At 40.7% G+C, this 27,922-nt stretch overlaps 1 protein-coding gene across 1 annotated transcript; it reads right to left on the bottom strand.

Annotated features, from left to right (window-relative positions):
* Positions 1–625: 625 nt before the first annotated feature.
* LOC142366760 (G patch domain-containing protein 2-like) lies at positions 626–26,734 on the bottom strand. The gene is made up of 10 exons (XM_075448725.1): positions 26,653–26,734; positions 22,261–22,926; positions 17,894–17,955; positions 15,974–16,132; positions 15,142–15,221; positions 14,975–15,039; positions 14,855–14,894; positions 14,661–14,752; positions 10,500–10,582; positions 626–4,106 (listed from the first exon to the last, which is right to left on the bottom strand). Exons 2-10 carry the CDS (start codon positions 22,920–22,922, stop codon positions 3,991–3,993), a joined length of 1,359 nt encoding a protein of 452 aa, XP_075304840.1. The 5' UTR covers positions 22,923–22,926; positions 26,653–26,734; the 3' UTR covers positions 626–3,990.
* Positions 26,735–27,922: the final 1,188 nt, after the last annotated feature.

Raw genomic sequence — 27,922 nt, 5'->3', positions numbered from 1 at the left:
ACTATTAAGTATCTAATAGGTATATCAGTATTAGCTAAGTTACAGTAGCTAATGATAACTTCAAAAAACAGGTTATGAATTAGGCATAACTTGCTCCTGAGTTTGTCTACACTGCTGTGTTCTGTCTACAGTGTATATAAGTCTACACTGTTCCTGTCTCTTCTTGTTGAGGAAATTTCATTTGAGTTTCCCTCCTGTCTGTTATATCGTTATGTCTGTCGTGTGCCACTGGATACAGCAAGCGATGTTCTGTCCATGAAGGTTGAAATTGATCTTGATGTTGGGAAGGCTCACAACAATGCTAAAAAAAAACTAATAATAATTCCTATCAGATACATTAAAACTACAGTACTATATTGAAAATGTATGAGTGGAAAGTATAGATATTTGTGCTAAGATGTGACGGTGTAAATTTAGAAGCTGTAAGAAAAATATGTACTCAAGTAAAATATATACACCAAAAAATTATACTTAAGTACAGGGACAAAGTAGTACACACAGATCGTGATCATCGTATCACGATCATGCGATCATTTTGTTCACTGACTAACTAAAAGATTTTCTCTTGTCGTGTCTGTAAACAATACAATTACCCTAAGGCCTCACATAAACACGGGACAGAATCATGATCACCACAACTCATTTATTGCACATGAATTCAGTATTTGAAATGGATAAACACTTTTTTTTTTAAATACTCGTGACATTGGAGGAATAAATATAACATTACTCATGACATGAATACAAGACATCTTTAAAAATGAATCTTCCATCACTTGGAAAATACACTAAAGGCTTGACTAGAACTAGAGCTTCTTAAAACAGCTTCTTAAATACAATAGTCATACAGAATTTATTCAACAGCACAGTATCCACCTCTTCCAGGAAATTATCTTGACAAAACACTTGGTGATGATCCCGGAAGACGGAGCTACTTCATAAACGCTGCACTGCAGGTTTGAGTGAATTTTACTATTGTAATGCCTCTCTCACATCTCATGACACAGTGAAGGCTTTCTAAGGGTGGAGTAATCCTCTTTAGATCATTTGCAAAGCAATTAGGCATGCCTCCACTGCTATTAAGCATAAAGATAACAGCCTAAAGAGATAAGATGCCATTTGTACAACGTATCAAATGTGGATAGCTGCCTTGGAGCCCTGATATCACCAAGATTTATTTAAATCCCTGTAAATTAAATTAGAAAATATGATGGTAAAAAATTAGAGACATATCTACTATACTATCTATCATGTAATTCCATTCATAAATTAAATGTCCCCGAACCTAAATCCTCAATTGATGAATTTCTAATTACCACATCATAAATACAACACATTTTTTTAACATTGCAATCACTTTAAATGCTTGGCGTCATGGATAATATATATACTCTGACATTCCACTGAACAAGGCAAATACATAAATACTTTTAGCTGCCAAGAAAATATATGATATTGTGGAAGATATTGATCATTGCTAGACAGACAGGAAAACATTAAACCGCACAAGGTTGGATTTCCTTGTTAAAAGGGCGCCCACATCAACTGGATCACTTCTGAAATCCAAAGTGAGCTGAACTACGGTGACTCACAACATGCATTTGTCAGCAGGAACCAGAGCGGCTCTTTTGCATGCGTTTCTATCTTCAGTACACACTACACAGCAGGAACAAATGCCACTGACAAGAAAGGAGCCAAAAAGGCAAATTCCCCACTGACCTGTGACCCAGGACTCGAAGGGGGCTTGCCCTGCATGCATACAGAGGAGGTTCAAACAGAGTTTATGACTGCATTATCTCTTCTTTTCCTCATCTCCTCTCCACCCATGAGTGGACACATGAAGCCACCAGGCTGGAGCAGACAGACCAGGCATCACTCATTCACTCACCGCCTAGGTGCCTTTGTCAGGTGATTGCTGGCGGAAAAAGGAAAACAGATCAATACATCTCCCATGGGTCTGACAGGTAATCTTTACCTGGGATGAAATATGAGTGGTACCAGCCTGCTGGATTCCTTAACTGTAACAGGACAATTGAGTGCCTGTACGGAAGCCATTCCCCCATTTCAAAGCCATTGGAAATTCATTTTGGGGCATGGGGTCTGGCTGAGATATCATTATGGTTACTGCTAATTACATAGTGGCAGGTGAGGTATTCCTCTTCTCCAACTGTATGTGAACTGATGCATCTTCCTCCCCTGTCAATGCCTTGGCACCAAAAACACAGACTGTCAGATATGGCAGCAGCACAAAGCTCTCCTTAAAACACTGCGCAGTCAATACTTGTCAACATGTTCAGGGGCATATATTTCCAAGAACCCATCAATGGTTTTATCAACAGATTTTTTGTCTAATAATGAATCCCAACGTGTGCAATTCCTATTCATCAGGTGTACTTGTCTGACTCGTCTACAGTCATAAGGAGTAGTGATGGCTGAGGGGGTTCGGGGTTCTCTCTGCCCCAACACTTTGGCTGATTTTCATGGCAGGATGTCTTGTGTGAGGCATCCTTTAGACTAGTGTGCACACACAGCATTTATAAATGTCATCCCTCTCTAACATGATCACATAAAGTCTTCTCAGATGGATTATTGCAGACACATAACTCATAATAATTGGCAAATCTCATTCTATCAAAGGTGATTCTTCTCTTAAATAAGGTTTTAAAGTATCTGAAAAGACATGCGTTGTGTAGTTGGTGATTATGTCATTAATTTCTCTGTGAGACATCTTGTTATAATTATTAAAAGCGCATATCTGATACTTTTGGATGCAGAATGTTGGGTACATAAAAAAAAAGGAACTGCTTAAGGTTGGTATTTCCAAACGAAAAACCTCCTCCAGACTACTTTCAGTAGAGAGCGTTAAGTTGTCTTCAGGTTTTTTAAAGTGCTTTTACCAACATGGTTTTCATCAATACGGATCATACAGATCATTGTATACATTACATTTTTCTGAAAATACTGCTTGTTTACCAGCTTGACTCAAACTGTTTTGTTTGATCTCTCTTTATGCTGCCATTGATCTTTTAATGCATCTGATAGTGAGGGAGCCAGGGAATTGTATACCCCAAGGGTAGGTGAAGTTACTGTGTACGACTCTACTCTCCTGTTTCTCACAGTTCCTCCAACTCCTCTCTGCTGTCTCCCATCCACAGTGTTCACAGCTCCAAACGCAACCCATCCAGCACTGCTGAAAAACAGCCTGTTCAAACACACTTGCGGCTGGCCTTGAACTTTAAATACGTTAGGGCAAATTTGAATATAGAAGGTAACCTGAGGAGAACAAAGGCAGCCCTCGGAGGACCGCGACTACACTCCCTCTGTGTTGTGCTAATGAGCACCTTTGTACCAACTGTAGTTTTTAAAATCCATGCTAATAGGAGGCCTGTACTCTGTGTGGCTCACCACCGGTGGCTGCCTCTCTGAACCCTGCAGCAGCATGTGGTAGCTAAACATTGCGATGCTCTTCTGCCTCAGAGCTAGCTGCTGTACAGCCATTGTTGGCGGCCCTTAAGTAGAGCAGATTCCCACTGGCCACGAAGCCTCAACTGACCATCTTTCGTGGGTTCCTGCTGACAAGTGCCGCGCTACTAGAGTAGACATAATTGTTCGATTGTGTGGTAGCAGGTGGCCTCGAGACATAGTGTGGAAACAGGAGGAGCAGCCAAGTCGAGAGTCAAATGAGGAGCCTCTTGAAGCTGCCTTCTTCCTTTAGGAGATGGCGGAGGGCTTAACAAGGCTTGATTGCATTAACATTTGTCATGCTTAATATACTACCTGGAAGGGCTGAATCTAGCAGGAACATGCTGATTTGAAGACTAATGATGTGATTTGTATTTTTCCTTTGTCATAAAGTTTGTGCAGCAATAGGAGTTCAAGCTATTTCATTCTCTGGCACAATAGCTTTCTTCTTGTCACATTCTGCTGGAATTAGATGTGCTTGTCCAGCCCCATTCAGGCGTCCTCGTGGAGTAAAGAAGGACTCTCAGGCTAAGCAGAAGCAGAGTTCTGAGGTGTACTCGGTCGCACATCCTCTTGGACTGATGTGTTGCTGGCTCCTCCTTTAACCTCTTCTCTCTGCTGATCTGTATGAAACGGGGTGCTAGCTGCAAAAAAAGAAAAGAAAGTAAATCTCAATTTCTAAAGACAACACAGTGAAACAAGCCAAGATACGGACAAAAGAAAAATCAAATTTTGCTTCACTGTGTTAAACCACTTAAATGAAAATGAAAACTTAAAGATCACTCTCTGCGGTATGTTGAAATACAACTTTGAAGCAATCCTCTTCTAATAGGTTAAATATTAATGAGACTTTGGTCATGTGAGCCAAATCCTATTTGGCCCCATATGACTTGCGGACATGGTTAATAAAAAGGTTAGTCTGCACTGTTCTTTTGGCTTATCTTTCCCTTCTCCAGTTATGCTGTATGTAGGTTTGAGTTCAATTCATCACACTTCACATCTCACCGACTAGCTTGCTTTTTTAAAAAGATCCTCTTTTGTCTTGACCTCACTCACCTTTAAAGCCTTTTGTCTTTGCACGCAAGGAGAAATATTTGAAAGAGAACCGGGGGCCAATTTTCACAGAAGACGGAAGAACTCTAAAACAATTGGGCTCCCTAACATGCTTTCTTGCTTTACCTACTTCCCTTTAATACATAAATCTCTCCAGATCAACCCCAAAAAGTTAGCGGCGGTCACACAAGACATTTGCCAAGCAGTCCCATAGCAGAGGACAAGGGAACTAGAAGTGACATTGTGGCTCTGGGCTGTCTCAAAGGATTAGGCATTACAGCATTCACTGGCATGTGCTTTTGCTTGTTCCCCTTATATCTGCTTGTGCCTCTTTCCAGATGACTTCTTCTCCAAACTGATCTGGCGGGCAAGATAATTGATTAATATTTCTTGAGGGAGTGATGACTAACCGTTGCTGAGGTTCAATCCAAACACTTGGGTTAAACATAGTCAAAGGACTTGATCAAAATTCAGGAGTTTTCATATTTGACAGATACAAAGAAACAGGAGGGAACATTTAGTTTAAGTGTGTTAAAATGTAAAAGAAGTACCAGGTAGTGCAACCCCTACATCAAGGTCAACATCAAGACTGGAGAATTATTATTTCTCATGGTGAGCTTACCGTGAAGGGAGGGCAAATGTTTTACTGATGTAAAACTCAATGTGGAATAACTCAGTCACAGGTTGAAGGTGCGGATTCAAAGTCAAACTTTTGTAATATTGTGTTAAGACACGGCTGCCCCTTCATTGTGAAATTGAAACCTTGGTAGAAACTACAAATTTGTACACCTCCCACATTTCTCATGTTAGCATTTTACATTTCTTCAAACTGCTTGTATAAAGCAACTGACCATCATCCAGGAAACATGTGTTCAACTGTCAGTGGACGTTGTGCTTTCACATTGTTCCACCTTGGATATCACAGTTCAAGTCAAAAGTGGGATCACTGATCTTTTTTTTACTTTTCTTTTGGGCAAAAAAGCTACTTTGGTAAACCGGGAGCCTTTCTAAGCCCTGTTTGTCTGCCACACCATAGCTGTTCTGTGCACGTCATGTTGTAGGATAAGAGAGAAAACGTGCTCTCTTCTAGAAATGTTAAACAGCAACATTTCTTTTGCATCTGGGCTGCTATGTGTGGTGTCTCCAACCAAAGAGGTGAGAATCACTGCTGTAACAATTCCTCATATATAACATGATTACTGTACCTTCAAGTTAAAATCTTGATTTGAAAAATTGTTTATGAAACCATATTTCCCTAGTGCGTATGTTAGTATTCACTATTGTTTTTGTAAGCTTTAAGAAAATACTTTCTGCATACGACCAACAACAGTTAGTTGTACAAAGTTGTGTAACATACAAAGATACAGGGTCTTTATGTGTGTATGTGAAATCAAAAATGTTATTTGTTGTTATTTGTTGCTTTCATAACGCAATACCAACACCTACACTCTAGTGGCTTTACATCAAGGTCAAGAAATTCGAATGCTATGGGTTTTTGTCACTGGGAGAATTACAGTACATACATTTATTGTGGGTGATAATGGGAGGTTGAATGGAACCACCTTACCGTCTTAATAAGCTCTCATGCGATGCTCTCTAAAAACAATCATTACCGGCCTTCCTGGGGCACTCCCCTTCCCCCTGTTTATTAATCAGCTAATTACACATTGACAGTAATGGGGCTGCTGATTCCCACACTTAAATGAACAGGGCTGAATAGCTCTTTAATGATTAGCCTTTATGCTTCTCTCTCCGTCTCTCTTGTGTGCACACACACACTGCTCTTTTCACAACTGCAAAAAGGGGACATTCAAATCAGACGTCCTGGTGAGAGGGTTTACACACAAGTGAGTTAAGAAGGACCTGACAGAATGAGCTGTGAAAAACAAATCCATCTACATAAAGACGAAACCAAACTGAGACGAGTTAGAGTAGATACGAAGCCAGCAGGGCAGTTCTTACAGTACATCAACCTGTATGGGTTTGAGTGTTAAGCTCAGCCTCAAGCAACAGCGAAACCCCACCATGAAAGTTTAGTAGAACAGTGCAGGCAGGTGCAGGTGGAGACGGGGGAGATATGGAGTGGGGGGGTGGTTGAAGGACAAGAGCAGGTTGTGGAGTGGAGCCGGAGAGGGCGAAATAGTGCGGTGGGCTGCATTTCTGTCAGTAGAAGTGATGGCTGAGTGGTAGCGTTATTTGTCTTGTGCTGCCATACGGCCCTAGCACCAGCCTGGGCATTAATGAGAGGGGGCCGGACCGCCGGGTAGGAACACGGCGGGTCTCCGACACAGGTGATCTGTCACGGAGCCGTCTTGCTCAGGCAAGGAGACGCATGAAGGCAGAGGGGAGAGGAAAGGCGGCAGATCTGGCCATGGGACTGGCCTCCACCTAGGCACCCACATTTGACCAACACATTAATATATCGCACAGTCTGAAGAGCTAAATTAAAGTCTTAACTGACAACAAGCTAACTTATTTACTCCAACCTATCACTGAAATCTGGCATTGAACATGTTGAGTTTTATAGATATAAATCCTTTAAAGAGATTAAGAAAAAAATTGTAAAGTGTAAATAATGTATTCATTATAACTGTCAGTCATTTGGAAACATGTGATTTTACACATGGTTTACTTTATAAACCAGAAAACAAATATTGATTTTGTTAGAATTTATGAAACTGGATACAAAGATACCTCAAATGTCAAGACTAATAAGTGATAATAATCAATATTTATCTGGTAACATAAAGCAAAGAGAAGCACTGTTTTGTCCAATATCTAGTAAGGACATGTTGAACAGAGTTGGATTTCTGGATTGATGGTGAGGAGAAAAGTAGAAAATGGCCAATTTAAGGTTGAGAAATGGAGTGGTCATCTAATCCAAACAGATACCTGGCCTGATAAGTTGTGTTTTCTTTTGTTGTTTTTTTTTTCACAACCAGCTTCAGCACTCCTGGAGAGGTGCTAAAAGGATAAAGAAAGAAGACAAAGCAACAGCTGGGTACCGTCTTAGCAATTCCCCATAGAGCCTTGGAAGATACCTTTGCCCACAGACCATTTTCACTCCTGATTATGGAGTTTCAAATGAACCACTAACACATATAACAATCCACTTCCTCTAGGTAACTCAAAGACTCAGCTGTCGTGTTCACTAAGAGCGACACGCTGCTCTTTCGAGTGAATGCAAAGAACAATCTTTCCATGCAAACAAGATGTCTACCAGGAAACAACTCCACTCAGTAAATCACAGAATCTGATTTTGCCTCTGCGCACATTTATGTCAGAATGGCAGCAAACCAAAATTCTTACACAGAGAGTGTGAAAGCTTGTCAGAGTGAATGTGCATCTCCTGGCGGTGGTGAGATTACTGAGGAGAGACGTGGTGCAGCGGGCTGCCAAAGTAAAGATTTATACAGAGCAGTTGCAGCTGCAGAAACTGACATTGGACGACATGGGATGCATGATAAATCATGGTGGACAGGGGGCACTAGACTCAAGAAGCAGGAAAACACTCTGAACGGGGTTGAGTAATTGTGTATCTGCTTCAAAAACGTATTCAAACACATTTACATAAATATTATACAGTGATCATTTGTTTACTCTTAATACATGGATTACAGAAAAAAAATATTTGCAGAGAACACAAACCCCTGTATTAATGTGCTTAACATTTAAAAACGAGCAGTTCCCACTCTTAGACTTCTTACAGGAAACCATGAGTCTGTTAACTGCTGACAAACTGAAGGATGCCCCTAGTTTTGAATGTTGAATATGTGGGGTCCTTAGGGGCCAGGGGTGAATCCTCTTTTACTTTTATGGGAAGAGGTTCAGCGCTGGGAAGGTGAAGGACAGAGTTGCCGGCCGTTCCATCACTCAGTGCAATAAATGGATGCAATCTGTATCCAAGTAAAGCATTGGCTGTTTTTAAATTCCACCTCTTTTATCCAAATGAATGATGGACCCTAGTACAGAGCACTGTGCGGCAATATTAATATACATCAGAGGCCCGCACCTCTCACTAAATCAGGGAACCACCAGCATTTGTTATTTAAATGACAAACAGCAGCTGCAGGAGGGGTGCACAGAGAGGGGACAGAGAAGAAAAGGTGGACAAACCAATTCAGATTTCAATCCGGCAAAGACACAAGCCCCCGAGCCATCAGTCTAATGAAAAAAGGCAGCTCCACCCGTCTAAACACACACAAGATGGCTTGGTGCATTCTGCAACAGGCCATAATCCATGTAACAATTTTCCTTTTTTAAACTGAAAACTCTCGAGTATGACTGTACATTTCCCTTTGCTAAACTTCTATTTAAAAGCTCAACAAATACTTTGCATTCTATAATTAGTTTCCAGTCATAATAGGTAATCTAAACTTTGCTTCAGCAAAGGGGAGCTTAAAGCTAACTGGTAACATCAATATGCCAACATGATCAATGACATTAACTGCATGCTAAGCAGGTGTAAAGTCAACCATCGCAGTTTAAGGTCTTGGCATGCTCACAATTTCTTAGTTGCTATTTACAAAATGTAGATGGTGATATAAGTTTTGTAGTTTTTTTTTTTTTTTTTTTTTCAGAATTGGAGGGAGATACATCCAGCAAATATCAAGCTAATTTAAAGCACTGTATTCTAGAACTCCACTGGAGTGACTCTACATTAACTAGAAAAACCCTATATGGACCACAGGTAATATTAGCTTCTCTCTCTTTAAGGCCCTTCTCCCAGAAAGCCCACGTTCCTCTAATTGGTCTACTTCCTGCAGTAGCTACCCCCCCGTCCTTGTCAGTACCTCTTTGTTTACTTGAGAAGTTTCATGAAGCAGACAATTACGTAACTAAGCAATATTATTTCTTAATCTTAATTGTAAAAAGGAACCTTTAAAATAAACAAAATTCCATCCATCTAACTCCCCAAATCTAATCTAAAACATAAGGCTTGACAGCACAACCATCTATAACAACAAAGGTCACAGCACCTTTCATTGTGGGATTCTTCTTTTTATATTTCTATTTTTTTGGCCACCCTGCACAACTTTCAAAGTAATGTATTTAAAAAGCACATTTTGTGTTTAGCCAAGGGGCGGGACTGAAACAGGGAGGAGGTTCTAACTGGAGCTTCCTCTATGAGAGAAAGATGATAGCAATAAGATTATAAATTAAATTTCAATCTCTGATATATGACGATACACAGATGATGATACTGCTGTTGTAATGTTGTGTTTTTCTCGTTAGTCTTGATACAGAGCGCAAAAGTAGATGTCTGGAGTACATAAACATGTTTAATCAGTTTCATCAAAGGAATCAACCACACCTTCAATCCCCTCTGATTTACAACCTAGCAGAGTAGAGGAAGAAGTGATTGGAATCTTTTCATGATTATGAACCAGCACATCAGCAACTTTACTGACAGAGAAAAGCAAAGCTAACGTGACACAACACAGAGCATAAACCTGATAAGTTGTTACCAACAGCAACAACAAAGCTAACTTAACATCTGTTTGTCATCCTGTTTTTTTCTCCGCATTAACCTGTTTATTGTTAATAATTGTTAATTGTTTATTGTTAATTACATTGATTACATTGTCATGGGTCTCTTCGCTGTATCTTCCATTCATTTTTTTCCCCCTGTAATTTTATTTGTCATGCCAAAGTGTCTTTTTGTTGTATTTGTACTTGTATTTGCTGTATTTATTATGTCGAAAGTGTGTTACTATCCAGTTGGTGCATGATGTGGTACTGTGGTAAAGTTAAACGGTTTGGTCATGAGCGGGAAACCAAACTTGTGACCTACGGTATCTCAGCCACCGCGTGCTCCATGGCATTTTGAACATTGGAGAGAATGTTGATAACAAGCACAGAGCACAGATTTATGGATCACATACTCCTCTAGTGTTGCTTTAAGTCTTTGAACAGTATCTGACACATTTACTGAAGGCTGCATAAAAATTGGTTCAGATATGTGAATTTGGACGGGGTGGTACCTGATGTGATGGATGCTGCTTCTGTTTCCCTCCTCCTCCTGATGTCTGTTGAGCCCAACAGTCCTGGAGTGAAATTAGTCTGCCTGGAAGGACAAAGACAGAGAGAAAATGCATCACATACCCACAATTTACATAAACATGTATAATTGTAAAAATGTCACACAAATTGATACAAGCAAGTGCTGCACATTTGCTAACATATTTAGGGTACAGTGTTAATTTTCCCAGAAATCATTTTCATTTTGTGAATGTATATTTTCACCAGAGAACCATCAATGAGGCAAGGTGCTGAGCCTGAGTCACTGTAGAGTTCACACAGACAAATTACACCTGCTCTGCCCCTCCTGTGTGTCATATGTCAGGAGCCTTGAAATAGGAACCCCCCCCATGAGCTTAATAGCCCTGACTTCTGAAATGTAAAGTTAAGGTCAAGGTCTGCTCAGTCACATGGGGGTGGGAGCAACTGATGTGATCAGTTCTGCATGTATGTTTGTGAGTGAAAATGGCCACAGAGAAGACACAACATACCTGAAGATTTAAGCTACATTGTGGCATCATGTTGCCTCTTACTTAACTGGATTGTATCCTGAAGAAGATTTAAAGAATTATACATATATATCTCTGAAAATGTCAATAAGCCTGTAAAAATGAACTGTGCAAAGAAGCACACAGCAGAAACTACTTGTTAACCAGCACGACCCATCTGAGATAGCAGGCTACATAAAGCTCACAACCCTAACAGACACATGCTACAACGAGGCCCTGTCAGGCCAGCCTTTTAACTGGCAGTGTGTTCCATGACCTCAACACCCATAAATCACATAACGGGTGTGCAGGCGCAGGGTGTTGAGAGCTGTTCAGGGCGCACTTTGAGCGAAGTCCCTATGTTGTATAATCAATAGATATAAAAATAAATGGCCTGACCGTTATTCTCTCCTGCTACCCCTCTCTAATAAAATCCCAGTAATGCATATTTCATTTACTTTTATACTTATTGATTACCTGTACTCCAGTTGGTAAATCACGCACCTATCGATCCCTCAATCGTACCCCTGTTGGACAGCACATAACCAGCCATTTGCGCCCCTGATAAAGAGCTCAGGCATTGAACTCCCCACAGTAAATCTTTGCAAACTAACTTTTTAATTCCCAAATCGATCCACATTTAAACGTCACATTATTTCACGAGGCACGACTGCGGTATTAAAAGTAATACCCTGATGCATTTGGTCCTAATGTATAGAGGTCCATCCCTCCATCTCTTTCCTCACTGCATCAAGGCCGAGATACGCAGGGGCCCCTGCTGTCCGGAGGGAGGCGAGAGCTCTTCCTGCTAGAGTGCTGAGCCACCATGGGACCATCGGGAGTCCACTGAGGCACTCAGCTCAGTGCTAATCAGACATGAGAATACTATCAGCTGGCTCATTAACCAAGGCAAAACACTACCATTCATCTCGGAGAAAAAAACAAATGCCTTTTATAAAGCATGCTACATGGCTCAGATGGCAACTTCAGGCAACTGAAGAACTGAAATCAGTGGTTAAAAAAAAGCACAGCACTGTTGTTGTTATTATTTAACATCTGCTACTTCATCAGTTTAAACAGCTTGACAGATGTTTGTGCTTGCATTTACTGAAACTATGATGAGAAAACAAAGATTGACTTTGAGACAATGAGCAATGAGAAAACAAGTTAGAAGGACTGGAGATGGACAACAACAACTTAATTCTATCAAAGACACAAGGACACAGAGGGAAAACTGTCCAAGATAGATTTTCAGGTCGTATGAGTCACTTTTAAATGCAGTGTAGAGTCCCTTTGGGTGCAGAGTAAAACAGCACTGACACAGGGTCAATTGTAATTTTGGCGCCCACATCCAAAAGCAAATATATCAATTAAAAATAATAAATAAAAAAAGGAGTGAGAAGCTGCAGTTACAAAATGGCCATCTATTTTCATTAGTTTACATGGTGCTTCAGGTGTGAGCAGGATCTCAAGATTAATAGAGGTATTCAAATGAATCAGAAAGGATTAGGATCTCCAGGGAACATAATCAATAGCTCCAAATCAATAATCAATAGGCCACTCACACCAATATACTAACTGCTGACACTGTGATCTCACAATTAAAATGAAAACTGGGAAGGGAGTGGCGTAAGACTATGATTTATCTCACAGCGCAAGTGTCATTTAGAAATAAATAAGTCAATAGATAAAAGCTGCTGCTGCCCGGCTCAGGTGGGAGGCAGTTATGCATTTTAACGTGGCCAATGGCCCTGACCATTACAACCAAATCCCACAAAGCACTGCGCCTGTTCACACACAGATGCAAGGAGGAGGAGAGTGGGATTATTAACATCAATTTATGTCAAACAAGAGGTGACAGCTTATATTCATACAATCCTATTCATCATTTTAACAATACAAGATTAAAGTTCACACTCCATATGAAGAAAATTCATATCAATTTGAACTGGAAAGGTAGAAATCAACCAAACAGGTTAGATTTCAAAAGAAGAATAAGAATTGGCATTTTAAGATTTGTCAAGAGCAGATGTGAGTTTCTGCATGTCTCATTCTCGGTTTGTTTGGTTGAGTGTTTTGGCTGAACTTAGATGAATCAAGTGGGTGATAAGAGTGCAAAGCCGGGTCAAAAGGACAAAGTAGCCATCTCACTGGAGAGTGGATTTGAACAGCTTGGGGAGATGATTCAGCTCGTGCTGTCCAACAGAACACATCAGAAGCCGCTCTCGTCAACCCCCTCCTCTCCCTCATTCATTTGGGAGTATGATTTATACTTTTTGAAGTGAAGAGTCTTGAATCCTACTATAAAGGAATTAAGAGATCTCCCCTGAGTCTGTCATTCAAATGAGAGCATGGCAGGGATATGAGGGCTTTTTAATAGAAGAAATTAGTATTCACAATGCCTTAAACTGGAATCTGAAGGAACCTTTCAGGTGGAGAAGAAAGGCCCACTTTAGAAAAGAAAGCCCTAAGAAGTCGGGGGCTTTTCATAGCAGTCGTGTTTTTGCCCCTCATCAAGGAGTGCTGGAGCGCTCTGTGAAATAACCCAAGAGAGAGGGAGGGAAAGGGGTGTGTGTGAAACAAAATTAAGAATGCACCATAAATAGGCAGAATTGAAACAACACAATGAAGAGTCCCACAGTCCCGAGGCCAAGAGGACTGCTCAGTTTCTCAATAGTCCCCCATGTAGATCCAACAGTTCCAGGGATGGCTGGGAGCACTGAGACGCTTTGACAAACATATTTTGGATTTTTTTTTTTTTTTTAACGCTTCTGTGCAGTCCCAGAAATGTCAGAATTTAAATTTCCATGAAGTCAACGCTTTACTTCTCTTTTTGGTAAGACTGACCTTGAAAGCGTAGAAGTTTAGCTGCATCCAAGTGTTACTTTTGTGGCTTACCGTTGTCAGTTCAGCTCATACTTAAGGCGGAGATACCCCTTAAGCATAATGTTTTATTGGGGCGTCAAACATTATTTGGGCACCTTAATGCAGGAAATAAGGTGTGTGTTTAGGGTCTCCCCTGCTCATGAGAGTGCTTTTTGTAAGGCACCAAACAAACTGAGAACATATCTGGTCATCCAAATCACATAACATAAAACATAAAGTACTACCTGATAAGTTGTAAATATCTTTGTGATCATTTCTTTAACTTTTACCATTAAGCTTAAAGGAATATGGACTATATAAAAGAAAATATGCATACAGTGACATTGAAATATCATAACAAGATGGATAAAGATGAACAAATTCATTGTACATATCCCTCTGTGTGCAGTGCATACACATCGAGCATGGATCAAGTATAAACTGAAGATCTCCCTTTCGTGCACTAGAGTTTTCTCTGCAATGTAAACAACACAACAGGACTAACTGCTGTCTGACACACACACACACATAGTTAATCTCATTTTAATGAGGAAAAAGGCTTGACCCAATGCACCAAATATACCTGCCTCCACACACACACACACAGAGGTTACCCTTCCAAGCATGGCTTAGTTTCTGTAACTGATTCGTTTAAGTGAGCTGACCGGTGTAGCCCATCAACATATTGAGCTCCTATTGACAAGACTGAACAGTAACTCCAACAGACCCCTGAGAGGCTGCTTTGTTTGACTAATATATGGCATTAACTACCTGTTTCTGAAGACAGAGGAGGAACATCGGAGATGGGAGCTCTCTGACATCATGTCTATAGGACACACTGGTAATGGGCACAAAGGGTTCAACTGGAAATTGAAAGTATCAGTAACAGTTAGATTTTACAGTTTTACCATCACAAACGAGTCAGGGTAGGATAAAAAAAAAGAAGATATGTTACTGTAGCATACCTGGCTTCGGTCTCGTTTTCCAACAGAAGGCAACCAAAAGCTGAAAGGACATAATGACAGTATTAGATTTAAACCCGGATGCAAACGGAATGGATGTTTATAACAACTAGTGTATCTTACTCTCTCGGGTAATGATCTTGTGAGAAGTGTCGCAGTCTTTCAACAAACACTGGCATGTTGTTGCCCTGTTCAACACAGATATTCAATGGGAAACAAAGACACAAAACTGTACGACTGATTTTAGCATCTGTCAGATTAGTAGAGAAGGGAATTAAAGTTTTCCTTACCTTCCTGGGAAGCCGCTTCCTGTCCCTCCTGATGCAGCAGGCAGCATTGCCAGGCAGTTGTTTAAAACGTGGATGATTCCCTGCAGCAGTACAAAATAAAGTAATCATAAAAGATCCTAAAATGTTGTGCAGGAAGCACAATGAAATGAAAAACATAAGATGACTTTTATTGATAAAGTTGGGAATCAAGGGTATTCAATATTTCCCAAACAGGTGAAAGAATATTTAGGACAACTCCAAAGCACTGAAAGTTTTTCTACTTTTCAAAAACTATTATAGACATCCTATAAATATTTGCTCTATCATTCGATAATATGGATATCTGGCATTAAATGACCTGAAAGGATGCTTCAGAACGAAAATAGAAGATTTGTGTGGGACACTCATGTGGGACACACAGAAAGACACATGAGATATAAATAACAAACCCAATATGGTCTACAATAACTGAAGTTCGAGAAATCTTTTTTTTATATATAAATTTGTGAAAGTCCTCTGACAATATTTATGTGACTAAAATAAGCTGCTTATTAGTGATTGGAACCACCTGAATGCACTACAAAGTTAACTTTTCATCGAAAAATGAACTCTCTTAAAGGTTCATTGTGGGGTGTAGTGACATCTAGAGGCACAAACTGCAAATTGCAACCAATTAAATATTCCCTACCTAACCACATCTTTGGGACTTTTCTTTGCAAAAGAATACATTTTTCTAAACCAACAATTTAAAATGGAGAAGTTCTAAAAAAATGACTGAAATTGTCTCAGAATACTCAATTCTATCATAATCAAAATCCTATGTCTATGTAAAGGAAAATAATGTCTCCACAACCTCTGTCAGAGAGTCGTGCTGGTTGAAGGAAGTTGGGGGAGGTGTGTCTATCCTTGAGAGAAAGTGGGCTGTCAGAGTCCCAGCTAGGCAGCAGTCCGGCCACGCCCGTCCCGACTCCACAGTCTCCTTCAAAGAACCAGTCGCTCTGCTCATCATCACCTGCAGAAAAAAAAGAAAATGCAGCATTGTTTAGCATGCCACTTTTGAAGAGTTTGTGTGAAAGAATAGGCAAGGCAAGGCAATTTTATTTATAGAGCACAATTCATACACAGGGCAATTCAAAGTGCTTTACAGCTACATAAAATCACAAGAAGGCAATAAAACCATTAAAAAGGAATAAAGGTTCTCAGAGGTTCTCAGAGCCCGAGTTGGTTCATATGGCTCTAACATGTCAGAGATGTACTTTGGCACTTGACCGTGAAGAGACTTGTACACAAGCAGAGCTGTTTTAAAGTCTATTCTCTGAGCGACAGGAAGCCAGTGCAGAGACCTGAGCACTGGACTAATATGGTCGTATTTCCTGGTTCTAGTTAGGACTCGAGCAGCTGCGTTCTGGATGTACTGCAGCTGTCTTACAGCCCGTTTAGAGAGCCCAGTGAGCAGGCCGGTACAGCAGTCTAACCTGCTGGAGACAAACGCATGGATCAGTCTCTCTAAGTCTGGTTTAGACACTATTCCTTTGATTCTGGCAATGTTTTTTAGATGGTAAAAAGCTGCTGATGTTACAGATTTAATGTGGCTGTTAAAGTTCAGGTCTGAGTCCAATATTACCCCGAGATTTCTAACTTGATAGTTAGGTTTTAGAGAGAGAGTCTCAAGGTGACTGATAACACTTTCTCTTTGTTTCTGTGGGCCACAGACAATGATTTCAGTTTTGTCTGAGTTTAGCTGGAGGAAATTGTTTTGCATCCACACACTGATCTGTTCGATGCAGCGACACAGTGTATCTACAGGCCCGTGTTCTCCTGCCGTCAGTGACACGTAGATCTGAGTGTCATCTGCATAATTGTGGTAGGACACATTATAGCTGCGTATTAGCTGGCCTAGTGGAAGCATGTACAGATTGAACAATACGGGTCCCAGGATTGACCCCTGGGGAACCCCACAGGTCATAGCCATTTGGTCTGAGACACAGTTACCAATTTCAACAAAATATTTCCTGTACTCCAGATAGGACTTGAACCAGTTTAAAGCACAACCAGAGATTCCCACCCAGTCTTCTAACCTCTGTAATAAAATCGCATGGTCAACTGTGTCAAAGGCAGCACTCAGGTCCAGCAGAACTAAGACTGGATACAGAACTTATAGAATGATTTTAGGAAACAGGAGTTAAACAGTGGATCTTTGAACTCACAATGTGTTTTAAAGGCTACAAAACAGCAGCATGACCCATTTAATCAATATTATATTCAATTTTTCTGAGGTGGTTTTTTTGGGGTGACCATCATGGCTGAAATTTAATTTTCTTTTTCAATATTTTTCCTAATTTAACTACACAGCACCAGACAACGCCCGTTTCATCCCTAGACAGGGAGCTCCTCTCAGACCTGTCACTCAGCAAAGCGCGCACAGGAACCATGCCTCTCACAGTCAAGGTGTAGTGACAACTGTTAAATCAGAGGCCGCCTGGCTCCACCACGGCTAATGAGATTAGCAAAGGCTTCAGCGCTCATTAACACGACATGACAACGTCTTATTAGAGTCGCCTGGGTGCCCAGCAACCAACCCATTGTAGCCAAATCTCACTCTATGGTCTAAGGATTCCCTCAGAGTCGAGCAGCGTACTGTTCATCGACAACTTGTCATTTTTCTCTACATGACAGACAGCTTAGTCTGTAAGCTGTAAATAGTCCAAATCTAATCAGGTTTTCACTTGCAAGTTTCAACACACAATATGTCAAGATCTTTGTTTTTTAATACCTTGTCTTCCTTCATCATTGGTGAACAGACCTGGGTCGCTGCTGCAGGTGCTGCTGGTTTCCCTGCAAAAAAAAAAAGAAAATAGAAAGAAATGACTTCCAGTGGCCTGCTTCATTAGGATCAATGACATCTGAGGAGGAAAAATGTTTTGATTTGTCGTCTTAAACCTGATGGGTTCTTGAGGTCAGACAATGTTATGGCATCTGAAAAGTGAACAATATAAATCAAAATTTACATGCCCCTGTAATGTCAATATTTAACATGTAGCATTCAATATTGAGTATAATGAAGCAGACCAGAGCTGGAGGTCGACATAAATGGAAATGACACAAAAAGACAGAGCGTGCTGTGTTCTCCCGTGTTGCAATGGCAAACACAAAGGCATCAGGAGAGACTCTGATCGAAGCCACTGAGTGACATGAACAATCTAATTGAATATCCTCCGCTGTCAGCTCCAATCTAATCTGGCCTGCGTTGTGGAGGATGACAGCAGAGAGAAACACATTCCCCAGCCCGCCCCTCCCTCTGGGTGTGCCCCTCACATACAGCGACCCACAGACATGCCGTCGCTTCCACAACAATTGGATGACATCTGCTGTACGGGCTGCCACTGCGTACTACCTCTGCTGCTCCATTGCCAGTCTCCTCCACACCCTCAGGCGAACCCCTGTTAGACTCCGTCATCGCCCTCTGTCCCCCTGACCCTCATCTAAACCAGAGTTACACTGCTTTTCTCACACCTCAGCCACCTTGGGATTGGGACCTCTAGTTCAAGGTAAAGCCAAAAAAGATCACAAGAAAAAAATTCTCTCAATAGATTCAAAGATGTAACTGGCATTTCTTATCAAAAGACCTCCGCAGTAAACCTCAATGAATATTTGTCTTTCTTAAATCACCTTTCTATTCTTACCCATTAGCTTAAAAGACAAGACCTAAAAAAAATCAGGCAAAAACAGCAGCTTTACCCTTTAAACAAAGCTAATCCCCATTCATACTACTCTTTGAAAGAGAGTAAGCTTAATTCTCATGACTGTCGTGCAGTTTTGCTTCCTGTTTATCATCTCTGACCTTGCTTGCAGGAGAAAGCTTGAGGGTCAGATATGCGCTGATACGGTGCTTTGCCATATTGCAGAAGCCTCTGAGTGACAGGAGCAGGAAAACGTCCATCCAGCCTGCCTGCCTAACCCTTGGCCAGATGGTCCAGCAACATCTCCCCAAACATCCACAAGAAGCAGATGTGAGAAGAGAACAGGCCTCTCGGGGGAATGTGGAAGATGTCTGTCCTAACTGAGCAGCCGTGGACTGTGCCTCCACCCCCATCCCAACCCTTCAACTCTGTCTCTCCAGATTGATTTCCCGGGCTGCTCCTCAGCTGTAACACACCGCTGGACATATCAGCTGTGATCATCTAGCACCAGTAGAGGACACAGTCACAAGCTCAGCAATAAGCAATTTCTGTTGTTTTGGGTGTTAGGCCTTTAAGACTTAGTTATAAGCAAGCATTTAGCTAGCTGTCTTCTTCATTTTTCAGGTAGCTTAATATAGACATTTGTTAAAAGTTTGAAAAAGAATCACAGGTATAAACTATAAATTACAGACAACCATTAAGTATTCATCTGTATTTAAAGTGTAATGTGATGTCGCTTGGAGCAGTACAGGGACGATGCAAAATGTTTCCATCAAGCACTGCCTAATTAATGCTGTAAATAATTGAGATGTCTATCTTTAATGGGACCAAACCCTTCTTCTTTCTCCAGCCATGACCTTTGCCAAAAAAGTTGACAAACAGTTTAAGAAAACTTTGCCTTTCACTCGCTGTATGCAGCAAGCAAATCCTGCAAAACACAGCTCTTGACTCGTCAAAAAATTTGATTTCCTATTATGGATTAGATGCCATAATTAGAATAAATAGTGTAAAGCAGGTCTAAGTGCAAGGGCAAAAGCTTCAGTGTGAAGAGATGAACTGAACTTCCCATGTGGCCCTATTGTCTCTATACAAGCCAAAGAGGTGAAGCAAAACACAGTATCCAGATGAGCACTAATCATTAGGATATAATCCTCAGCTCCTGGGAGAGGCAGACCAGTTTGCACAGAGATTACAGCCAAGCCGCCATTTATTGAGCTTGGGCTCATTCTGCAGAGGAATAAAGAAGAGGAGAGTCGAAGGGGGGCAAAGTGCTGATAACAATGGATCTGTAGGCTCTTCAAACAAGCCGCCCCAAACCAAATCTATGCCCTCTTCCATGGGTGTCTGATTATAAGGTTATCCCACCCTCCCTGAGCTGCAGTAATTGGATTAGTCTCAGAGATTTATGAAAATTAACTCCAGCAAATGCTGCACTGCCTTCCCAAAAACTCCTGAAAGAGCTCTCAAAATCTAAATTACAACACGATAGGCCCCAGTGTGCCTTTTGTTTTTCTGAGAAATCAACATCAATAGAAACGGCGCACAGCTGGAGACAGAGCCGGGACAGCGACTACCCACAGGTGAGGGCTGCTTGCTGGGCCAGCCTGGGTGCCAGGTGGCCTCACTGCCAGCAGGCTGGGCCAGGTCTAATCAAGGATGTGGAGCCCAACTGGAGTTTCCAACATCTGCTGTCCTTGCACTTGGGTGGCTGAAGGCAAAGCTCTGCTCAGTATTCACATAAGGGGAGTGACCTTGAGGAGAGGCACATTTATGAGACCAAACACTCCATATGAAAAGGGCAATGGAACGAATGGAGACCAAAGAAATCCAAGTGACTCAAAAAGACATTTCAACAATGGCATCTGTGTCTGACATAAAATGGACCATACGCTCTCGAAGTATAAATATTGCTGTTGTACCACTGTCAACCCCTCATCACTGTTGCCATTTGTTCATATCCTTTCCCTCCGCCGGGGCTTAACCATTAGATTGTTCAGCCCACACTACAGTGGCAGTCTACTGAGCAGCAATCAAGACTGTGGACGCTGTGTAAGTGAGCAATGATTGACAGTGTGCCATGGTGCTCCCATTTATTTCTTCTCCGGAGCTGTTTTCTGTCAGAACGGCTATTGATTTTTCCATAAAGTAAGAAAACAAGTACCGTTTAGGGGCTAGGGAGGTCAGCACAAATTAAACCAGAAGATGTAAAGCCCTCTCTGTCGCATTATGGCTGACTTCAAATGTCTTCTTCTCAAATGCTTAATGTGATCAACAGAAATTTAAATAAGCAAAGGATGTGCATTGCAAAAGAGCAGAGGAGGGCATTTGAGACTGGATCTGCAAAGCGAACATAAAATATATTAGTGAGCAACTAACCTGCATTAGCTAAATCTATGTGTATATTTATAATCCCACTATATTGTTGCAATAAATTTCCCAACTCCCTGCCAGTTTTTTTGTGGGGTTAGGGAAAAAAAGTACAAGTGAAGGTAGAAAACACTTAAAAATACAAGAATTTATCAACACCAAACAGCCAAGTAAACGTTCTTCCGTATGCATGATACAATACTGAAATGTGCTTCATTTTAAAAATGCAAAATTGACGTAAGGAGGTTACGTGTGTGATTTTCCATTGACTGCTCAGAAGGAACTGACTAAGTGTATATTGTAATGGTTGCTTCACTGTAATAACATAATGTCCCTCTCTGCTGCCAGTTAAATCCACACTTAGGTTTTCTAAATAAAAAACAAACAAGAGGGCGCACTCTGGGATTATGAGACAGGCCCAGCTTTAATTACTTTGCCAAAGACCGGAATTAATTTCAACAGAAATCGATAAGTCACTTATTTATTTGTGACAATATTTCTGGAAAGGAAATAATGAGCTGGTAGTTGCCCAGAGGTGGAACTATCAAAGATCCTTCCCTGATGGTCAGTTCAGCTACAAGACGTGAGAATGAAGGGGCTCTATCATTCATTTTTAATGTGGTCAATACTTTAAAGTGGAGAGGTGTGATTGTGATACTGTTTTTTTCTTTTTCTTTTTTTGGTTTAGCTGAGGACATTCTGAATATTGACAACTAGCTTGAGTAAGACAGGCAGTATAGATCATCTTAAATGTCGCCAGATTTAATTGCTTCTGTCTGATAGTAGTTATGTCCATGACTTTTATGTTATACGTTTCACTGCCTTGGTAACTCTCATTTTAAAGGGTACAAAGGGCTTTAAGATTTTTTAGCACCCTTTTTAGAATGGTTTCAGTCCATACTCTTTAAACAATGACAGGGTTAACATTTGGCTTTTTGCACAACTGTAAATTAAATGCAGGTTTTTAGGAAGTGAAAATGAAATTTTTTCACAGATAATGTACCATAAAGAGGTTTGTATGATGCCAAATGTATGGAAAAAGAGAGACTAACTTTAAGACTGAAATGAGTAAATGGTTAGTATTTCACATTACCCCTCAGACATGTTCTCATCCACAGGATCTCTGCGTTCCTTTGCCATCTTTCTCTTCCAGCACTCGTTTCCCATCAGTCTGCCTCCCTCAGTCTGTCTCTCTCCTCCCATCCAACTGCCAGAGCTCCTCTTCGATCCCGGCAGAGGCTGCACCTTAGCTGGCCTGCGCCTCTGTTTCCCATCCACACCGGGAACTTTTAACTTTTGCTGAAGCCTGACTGTCACATCTGAAGTCATACGTTTGACCTTCCTTCGCCTCCTGAGCGGTCGTCCTGGGTTATTTTCCGTGAAGGAGTCGGACTCTGGCCAGGAGGGCTGCCTGGTCCTGACTGGACTTCTCACGAGGGATGGCCAGTGGTCAGTTGCAGTCATATCATCAGAGTCACTGCAATTGGCCACAGACGCACGGAAGGTGGATGATGAGTTTGCCCTGTATCCTTTAGCTTCATCCAAGCTGGATTCTGAGGCCTCGATCCAACGCCGTCTGCGCGCCATCGGATAGACGGAGGATTCACGAATGCGCTTACGGCCTCTGCGGCGCCGGATCTGTCGTCGATGCTGCAGCGGACTAAGGACCATTTCCTGCCACAGCTCCCCCAGCTTACTCTGCTCTGAGGCCTGCTCCAGTGCAGACACCAGGTCCTGCACCAGCTCATCCATCATGGTGCTAGAAACCAGGGACAGGAAAGAGTTCAACTCTATGGATAATGGTACATCGTAAAGAGCTGCAATAGTTTAGTGCAGATCAGTGGTTTGCATAAAACACAACAACAATGACACACAAAAAGACATTGGATTGAACTACTCTGATTGTAAGTATTTTGGGCTCAACAAAAACTCACTGTATGAAAAGATCAAATCTCTGAAAATGAAATGCAAGATCAGTTGTTGTTGTTTTTTCTGAAGAATTTGCAATCACAGCAGCTTATTTCTCTTTGCATATATCTGTGTCTGAAACTTTTGAATTGCCTTTGAGACAAAAGATCTGGGTAATTTTAAGCATTGATAAAAAATTAATAATCTTTCTTTTTCACGCTGCTAATTTTCAGCATTAGCCAAAAATTGACACTACCATGGGGCTGCTTTATTTGCATTCCTATTCATCAAGTGAAATTCCAGAAAACGCATTACATTACTAAATTCAAATCATAATGGAAATTACATATTATTAACGTTGCCCATACCTGTTGTCTCAGGCTATTATACTCAGCTATGTTGGATAAGGAAAGATCAGTAAATATGGTTGTGTAGCACAGCACAACGGTTATCTGTATTTTTTACGGATTCCCTAAAAAAAATCAAATATATTCAGAAATGCAATGTTACTGCTGCATCTTTCTACTTCATACAACCGTCAAGCACATTAGAAATGTGTTTAAAAATATTACAGAAAAGGAAAAATAAAAGAATATGCAAGTCAGCTAATCAGTCGTGTCAAATGTTTAATACATCAGACATTGAGAAAAGGTTTTTCAATCTCTCCTTATACTCAACTAGTATTCAATTAAATTCAATTCAGTTTTATTTATAAAGCGTCAAATTACAACAAATGTCATCTCGAGGCACTTCAATAATATAGTCCAATTCAAGCCAATTGGGGTTCAATTCATTGTAATCAAATGTTCTTTGTAATTCAGTATGTTTTGAAAAAGATGAAAACCACCACAAGCAAGCATAAAATATTCTTCAATAAAATGAGGATGTGTCTTTTTGAGAAGTGAAAAGAGAAATGATGCATGTCCATGATATAGCCTATGTGTGTTTTCACAATGGCTGTACAACAGAAACAAGCTTCCCAAGTTTTCTGCACAGTAATTCTCACCGAAAAAATTGATAGAGATAAAGGGAAAGGAGTATGGCTCGGCCATGTTTGTAGTCTTTTTGTTCATTGTATTCCACTGTCAGGGCTTCCTCCTTTGTTTCCACTAACACTATCTCTTGCACTATTTTTAGCTGTAGCTCATGCTGACACATCACTCAACAACTCCTCTAAAATGTCTTGCTAGTCAGCAAGCAACAGACGTCTCAGAAACATCCACACATAGCGATTGGAGAATGCTGATCAAAAGTAAATTTGCCTCCGATTTGGGGCATTAATTTGCAGCCTCCAAAAATCCAATGTGAATCTGGCTTAATGCAGTACTTTAAGATTTATGTACTAAAACACTGATGGCAACATGGTCTGTGATCATAACTCAGTGGTCAATGGTTCACACTACTGTCAAGTAAGGCTTAGTCATAGTTGTATCCAACAGGAAGGGACAGATAATAGCAACTCAACAAAGACAAAGGCTACAGAGAAAAACTTGGGTGTAGTCCTAAAAGCCAACAGTACATACTAAAGTACTAATATACTAAACATAAGTAAGATGCTGATTGTTGGAAAGTTAGGTTTAAGCAGGAATAAAACATTTAAAAAAAAAATGTTGTCTTGTCTCTGTGTTGGTTCTGTTAAACCTCAGTTTTACCTTCGACACCATCAACCACAAAATTTTATTAGAAAGACTAATCATCGGGATCAAGGGTTCTGCTTTAGACTTGTTTAAGTCATATACACCTGATAGATTTCAGTTTGTACATAATGTATCCCCTACATATATCAGAGTTATTTATGGTGTTCCACAGGGTTCTGGTAAGGGGCCTATTCTGTTCTCTCTACATGTGCTTCCTTTGGGGAATATTATCAGAATACATGACATCGTCTTTTCTCATAGACACAAAAACCTGGATGACCAGTAATTTTCTACTTTTGGATTAAGGTAAAGCTGAGGTCATTATTTTAGCCCAAACAACTCACAGATTAATTTTCTAACCATGTATTTAATTGTAATGGCATTTAATTGGCTTCCAGTATTATTAAAGGAGCCTTTGGGGTATTTTTTTCAACAAAGATCTATCTTTCAGTTCACATGTTAAACAAACTACCTGGGCAGCCTTCTTTCATTTGTGTAATATTGCTAAAATCATTCAGGAGTATCCTGTCTCAATCAAATGCTAAAAAACTATGGATGCATAACATCTAGGCTAGATTATTACAATGCTAATTTAAGTGTGTGACCAAACAATTCCCTGAAAGTGTTCCTGTTGATCCAAAATGATGTGGCCACTATGGTACTGACTGGTACCATAAAGAGAGATCTCTTTGGCTCGCTGTGAAATTCAAAATAGATCTTAAAATCCTTCATATCAGATTGAAAATCCTGAATGGCCTTGCCCCGTCTTATCTGAAGGAACCTATTGTTCCTACTGTCCCGCTATAGCTCTTCGCTTTTAGACATGAAACCTTCTTGTGGTTTTTAGGGTTTCAAGATCTGGAATGTGACATACAGCTTTCAGTTTTCAGGCTCTTCTTTTGTGGAACCAGCTGTCGGTCTGGTTACAAAATGATGACACTCTCTCCGATTTTAAGTGTAAAGCTTGCTTCTTTGAAAGAACTTAATGTATTTTCTTTTATTGCAATTTATCTTAATATCTTACTAATATATTTCATTACTTTTGTGTCATTCTTCTGTTTTCAAATTTTTCATTTTGCTCTCTAAAGGACTTTCAGTTAAATTTATGTTTTAAAAGGGCCATATCAATAAGGTTGAGTTGAGCTGAGTTCAGAATATGACTGAAAAGTCTCCATCGAGTGTCAGGTTGATGTCAGTGGATCCCTCACCACAGCTAGAATATCAGCTGCGAAAAGCATAATTGAGCTCCCATGATGATCTTTTTCATCTTAATACTGATCATCAACATTTCTAGAAAAATAACAAATGAGGAGACTCAAAGAATCACCATAACAGGTTCCTCTGGGAAGGCCCAAAAACGTTGATACAGCACCAGTAGTTGGAGCTTTTGGTTTGTTGAATCAGATCTTTTCCCACTGAGAACAGCATGGGCCAAACCCACACCCAAACCCTCTGCTACACAATCATCACCAAGCATATCTATGCAAGCCTTTGGGTGATAAAATATCAGCAGGCTGATTTCTCCAGTAAGTCGGACAGCATAGAATTGATTAAGCTGATTTAAGGGAGCTGACGCCCCTTTGATTGCATTGGTACAGAAATTACTGCCTTTTCAAAGCGTCTGCTCTTCATCAGCAGCATAAAAAGGTTTACATCATGTACAAAACGAGGGAAGAAAGCGCCTGAGAAGCTCTGCAGCATCCGTGCCGCAAACAATAACACGAGCACGATGTAGTATGTCTGTTACATAACAACATACACGTGAGCTCAACACAAGGGCAGCCACACATTTCCACCGTTGTTCATAAGCGAAACGAGTCGTTCATGAGCGTTTAACGCAGTTACTCTCACCCACACATATAGTGTGCACAGTAGCGATGTTTAATCATCATAATAACCATCATAATAATAAGCAGAGTCCACGGTGTTTGAGCACTCACCAGTCGTAGCTTCTCTTATTTTTGTTTTCAGCACACAGCTGGGACAACAGACGCACTTCCGCCCTGCAGTCCAGCCAATCAGGTGACTCCCGCACAGTGTGACGTCGTTCCAAAACAGCCCACAACACGAGCACGGGTCCGTCAGCAGCAGATAAAACGCAGCCTGTCAAGAAGTAGATAAGACGTTACTCAGATCACCTCCACATTTCTCCGTACAGTTGATACTGATGTTAACGATCGTTTTCATCTCGTATATTCGTGTTTTATTTTACACAGAGGGATATGCAGAAGACATGACGCTGTGAATCTTAGTAGCTTGTTACTGCAGCTTGGACACAATAGGAGCACTTGTCAAACTCTATGTGCAATTGCTGTGTTTGTTAATTCAGTAGTTTTCTGCTGAAAGGTGGCATTTTCTCTTATGTCACCTGAAATTTTAAGATGTGTAGCTGCAGATTGGACTTGTGAAATCACAACTAATGTGTCCAAAAAAAAGGCAGTTTGCACAGTTGTGCTGTGGAAACCTGCAAAGTGTACACTGAAAACTTACAGCTCATGACATGAGAGTAATACTGTACCTCGTGATTAGACTAAACATATTTACATAATAATTGATTTAGGATTTTTCAGTAAAAGGGAGATAATGTACAATGTGTTATTTTAAGAATTTCAAAAGTAATTTGAAGTTTCTTGTGGAAAAATGATATAGGATAGAATTTCTATTTGTTCCTCTTGTTCCAGGTCTGACACATCAAGGCAGCAACCAAAATGTTCACAACAGATCCTTCAAACTCTCCAGTTATAAGATGGCTTTTCCATGGGTCAGACTTATTTTTCAAGCACATGAAAACTGCTCAATTAGGCCAAGTCAACACCTAGGACTCTTTGTCATGTTCTTACAACCATTCCTGGACAATTTTGACAGGGTGGCAGCTAGGGCACATTATACTGCTGAGAGAGGCCACTGCCAACAGGGAATTCTGGGGTATATAAGGTCAGCAACACCATTTAAGCAGGTGGCACATTGCAAAGTATCTTCCACATATCAGGAAGGTTTTCCTGCAGAACTTTGCCGAAAGCATCACTCTGCCACATTGTCATATTTTCATTTTGCATCCTGCTGCAGTCTCCTCAACATGTAAAATAAACACATGCAGAATGTGATGTAAAAGAAACGGTACTCCCTCACACCACCATCCTCCACTGCTTCATGGTACAGTTTGTGACTATTTTTCCCAATATGCGGCAAGCTGTGTACCATCTGCTCTGA

Source organism: Odontesthes bonariensis, chromosome 17 (genome assembly GCF_027942865.1).
Source record: "Odontesthes bonariensis isolate fOdoBon6 chromosome 17, fOdoBon6.hap1, whole genome shotgun sequence".
NCBI classification, from domain to species: domain Eukaryota; kingdom Metazoa; phylum Chordata; class Actinopteri; order Atheriniformes; family Atherinopsidae; genus Odontesthes; species Odontesthes bonariensis.
This window is presented reverse-complemented; position numbering and strand designations above follow the sequence as displayed.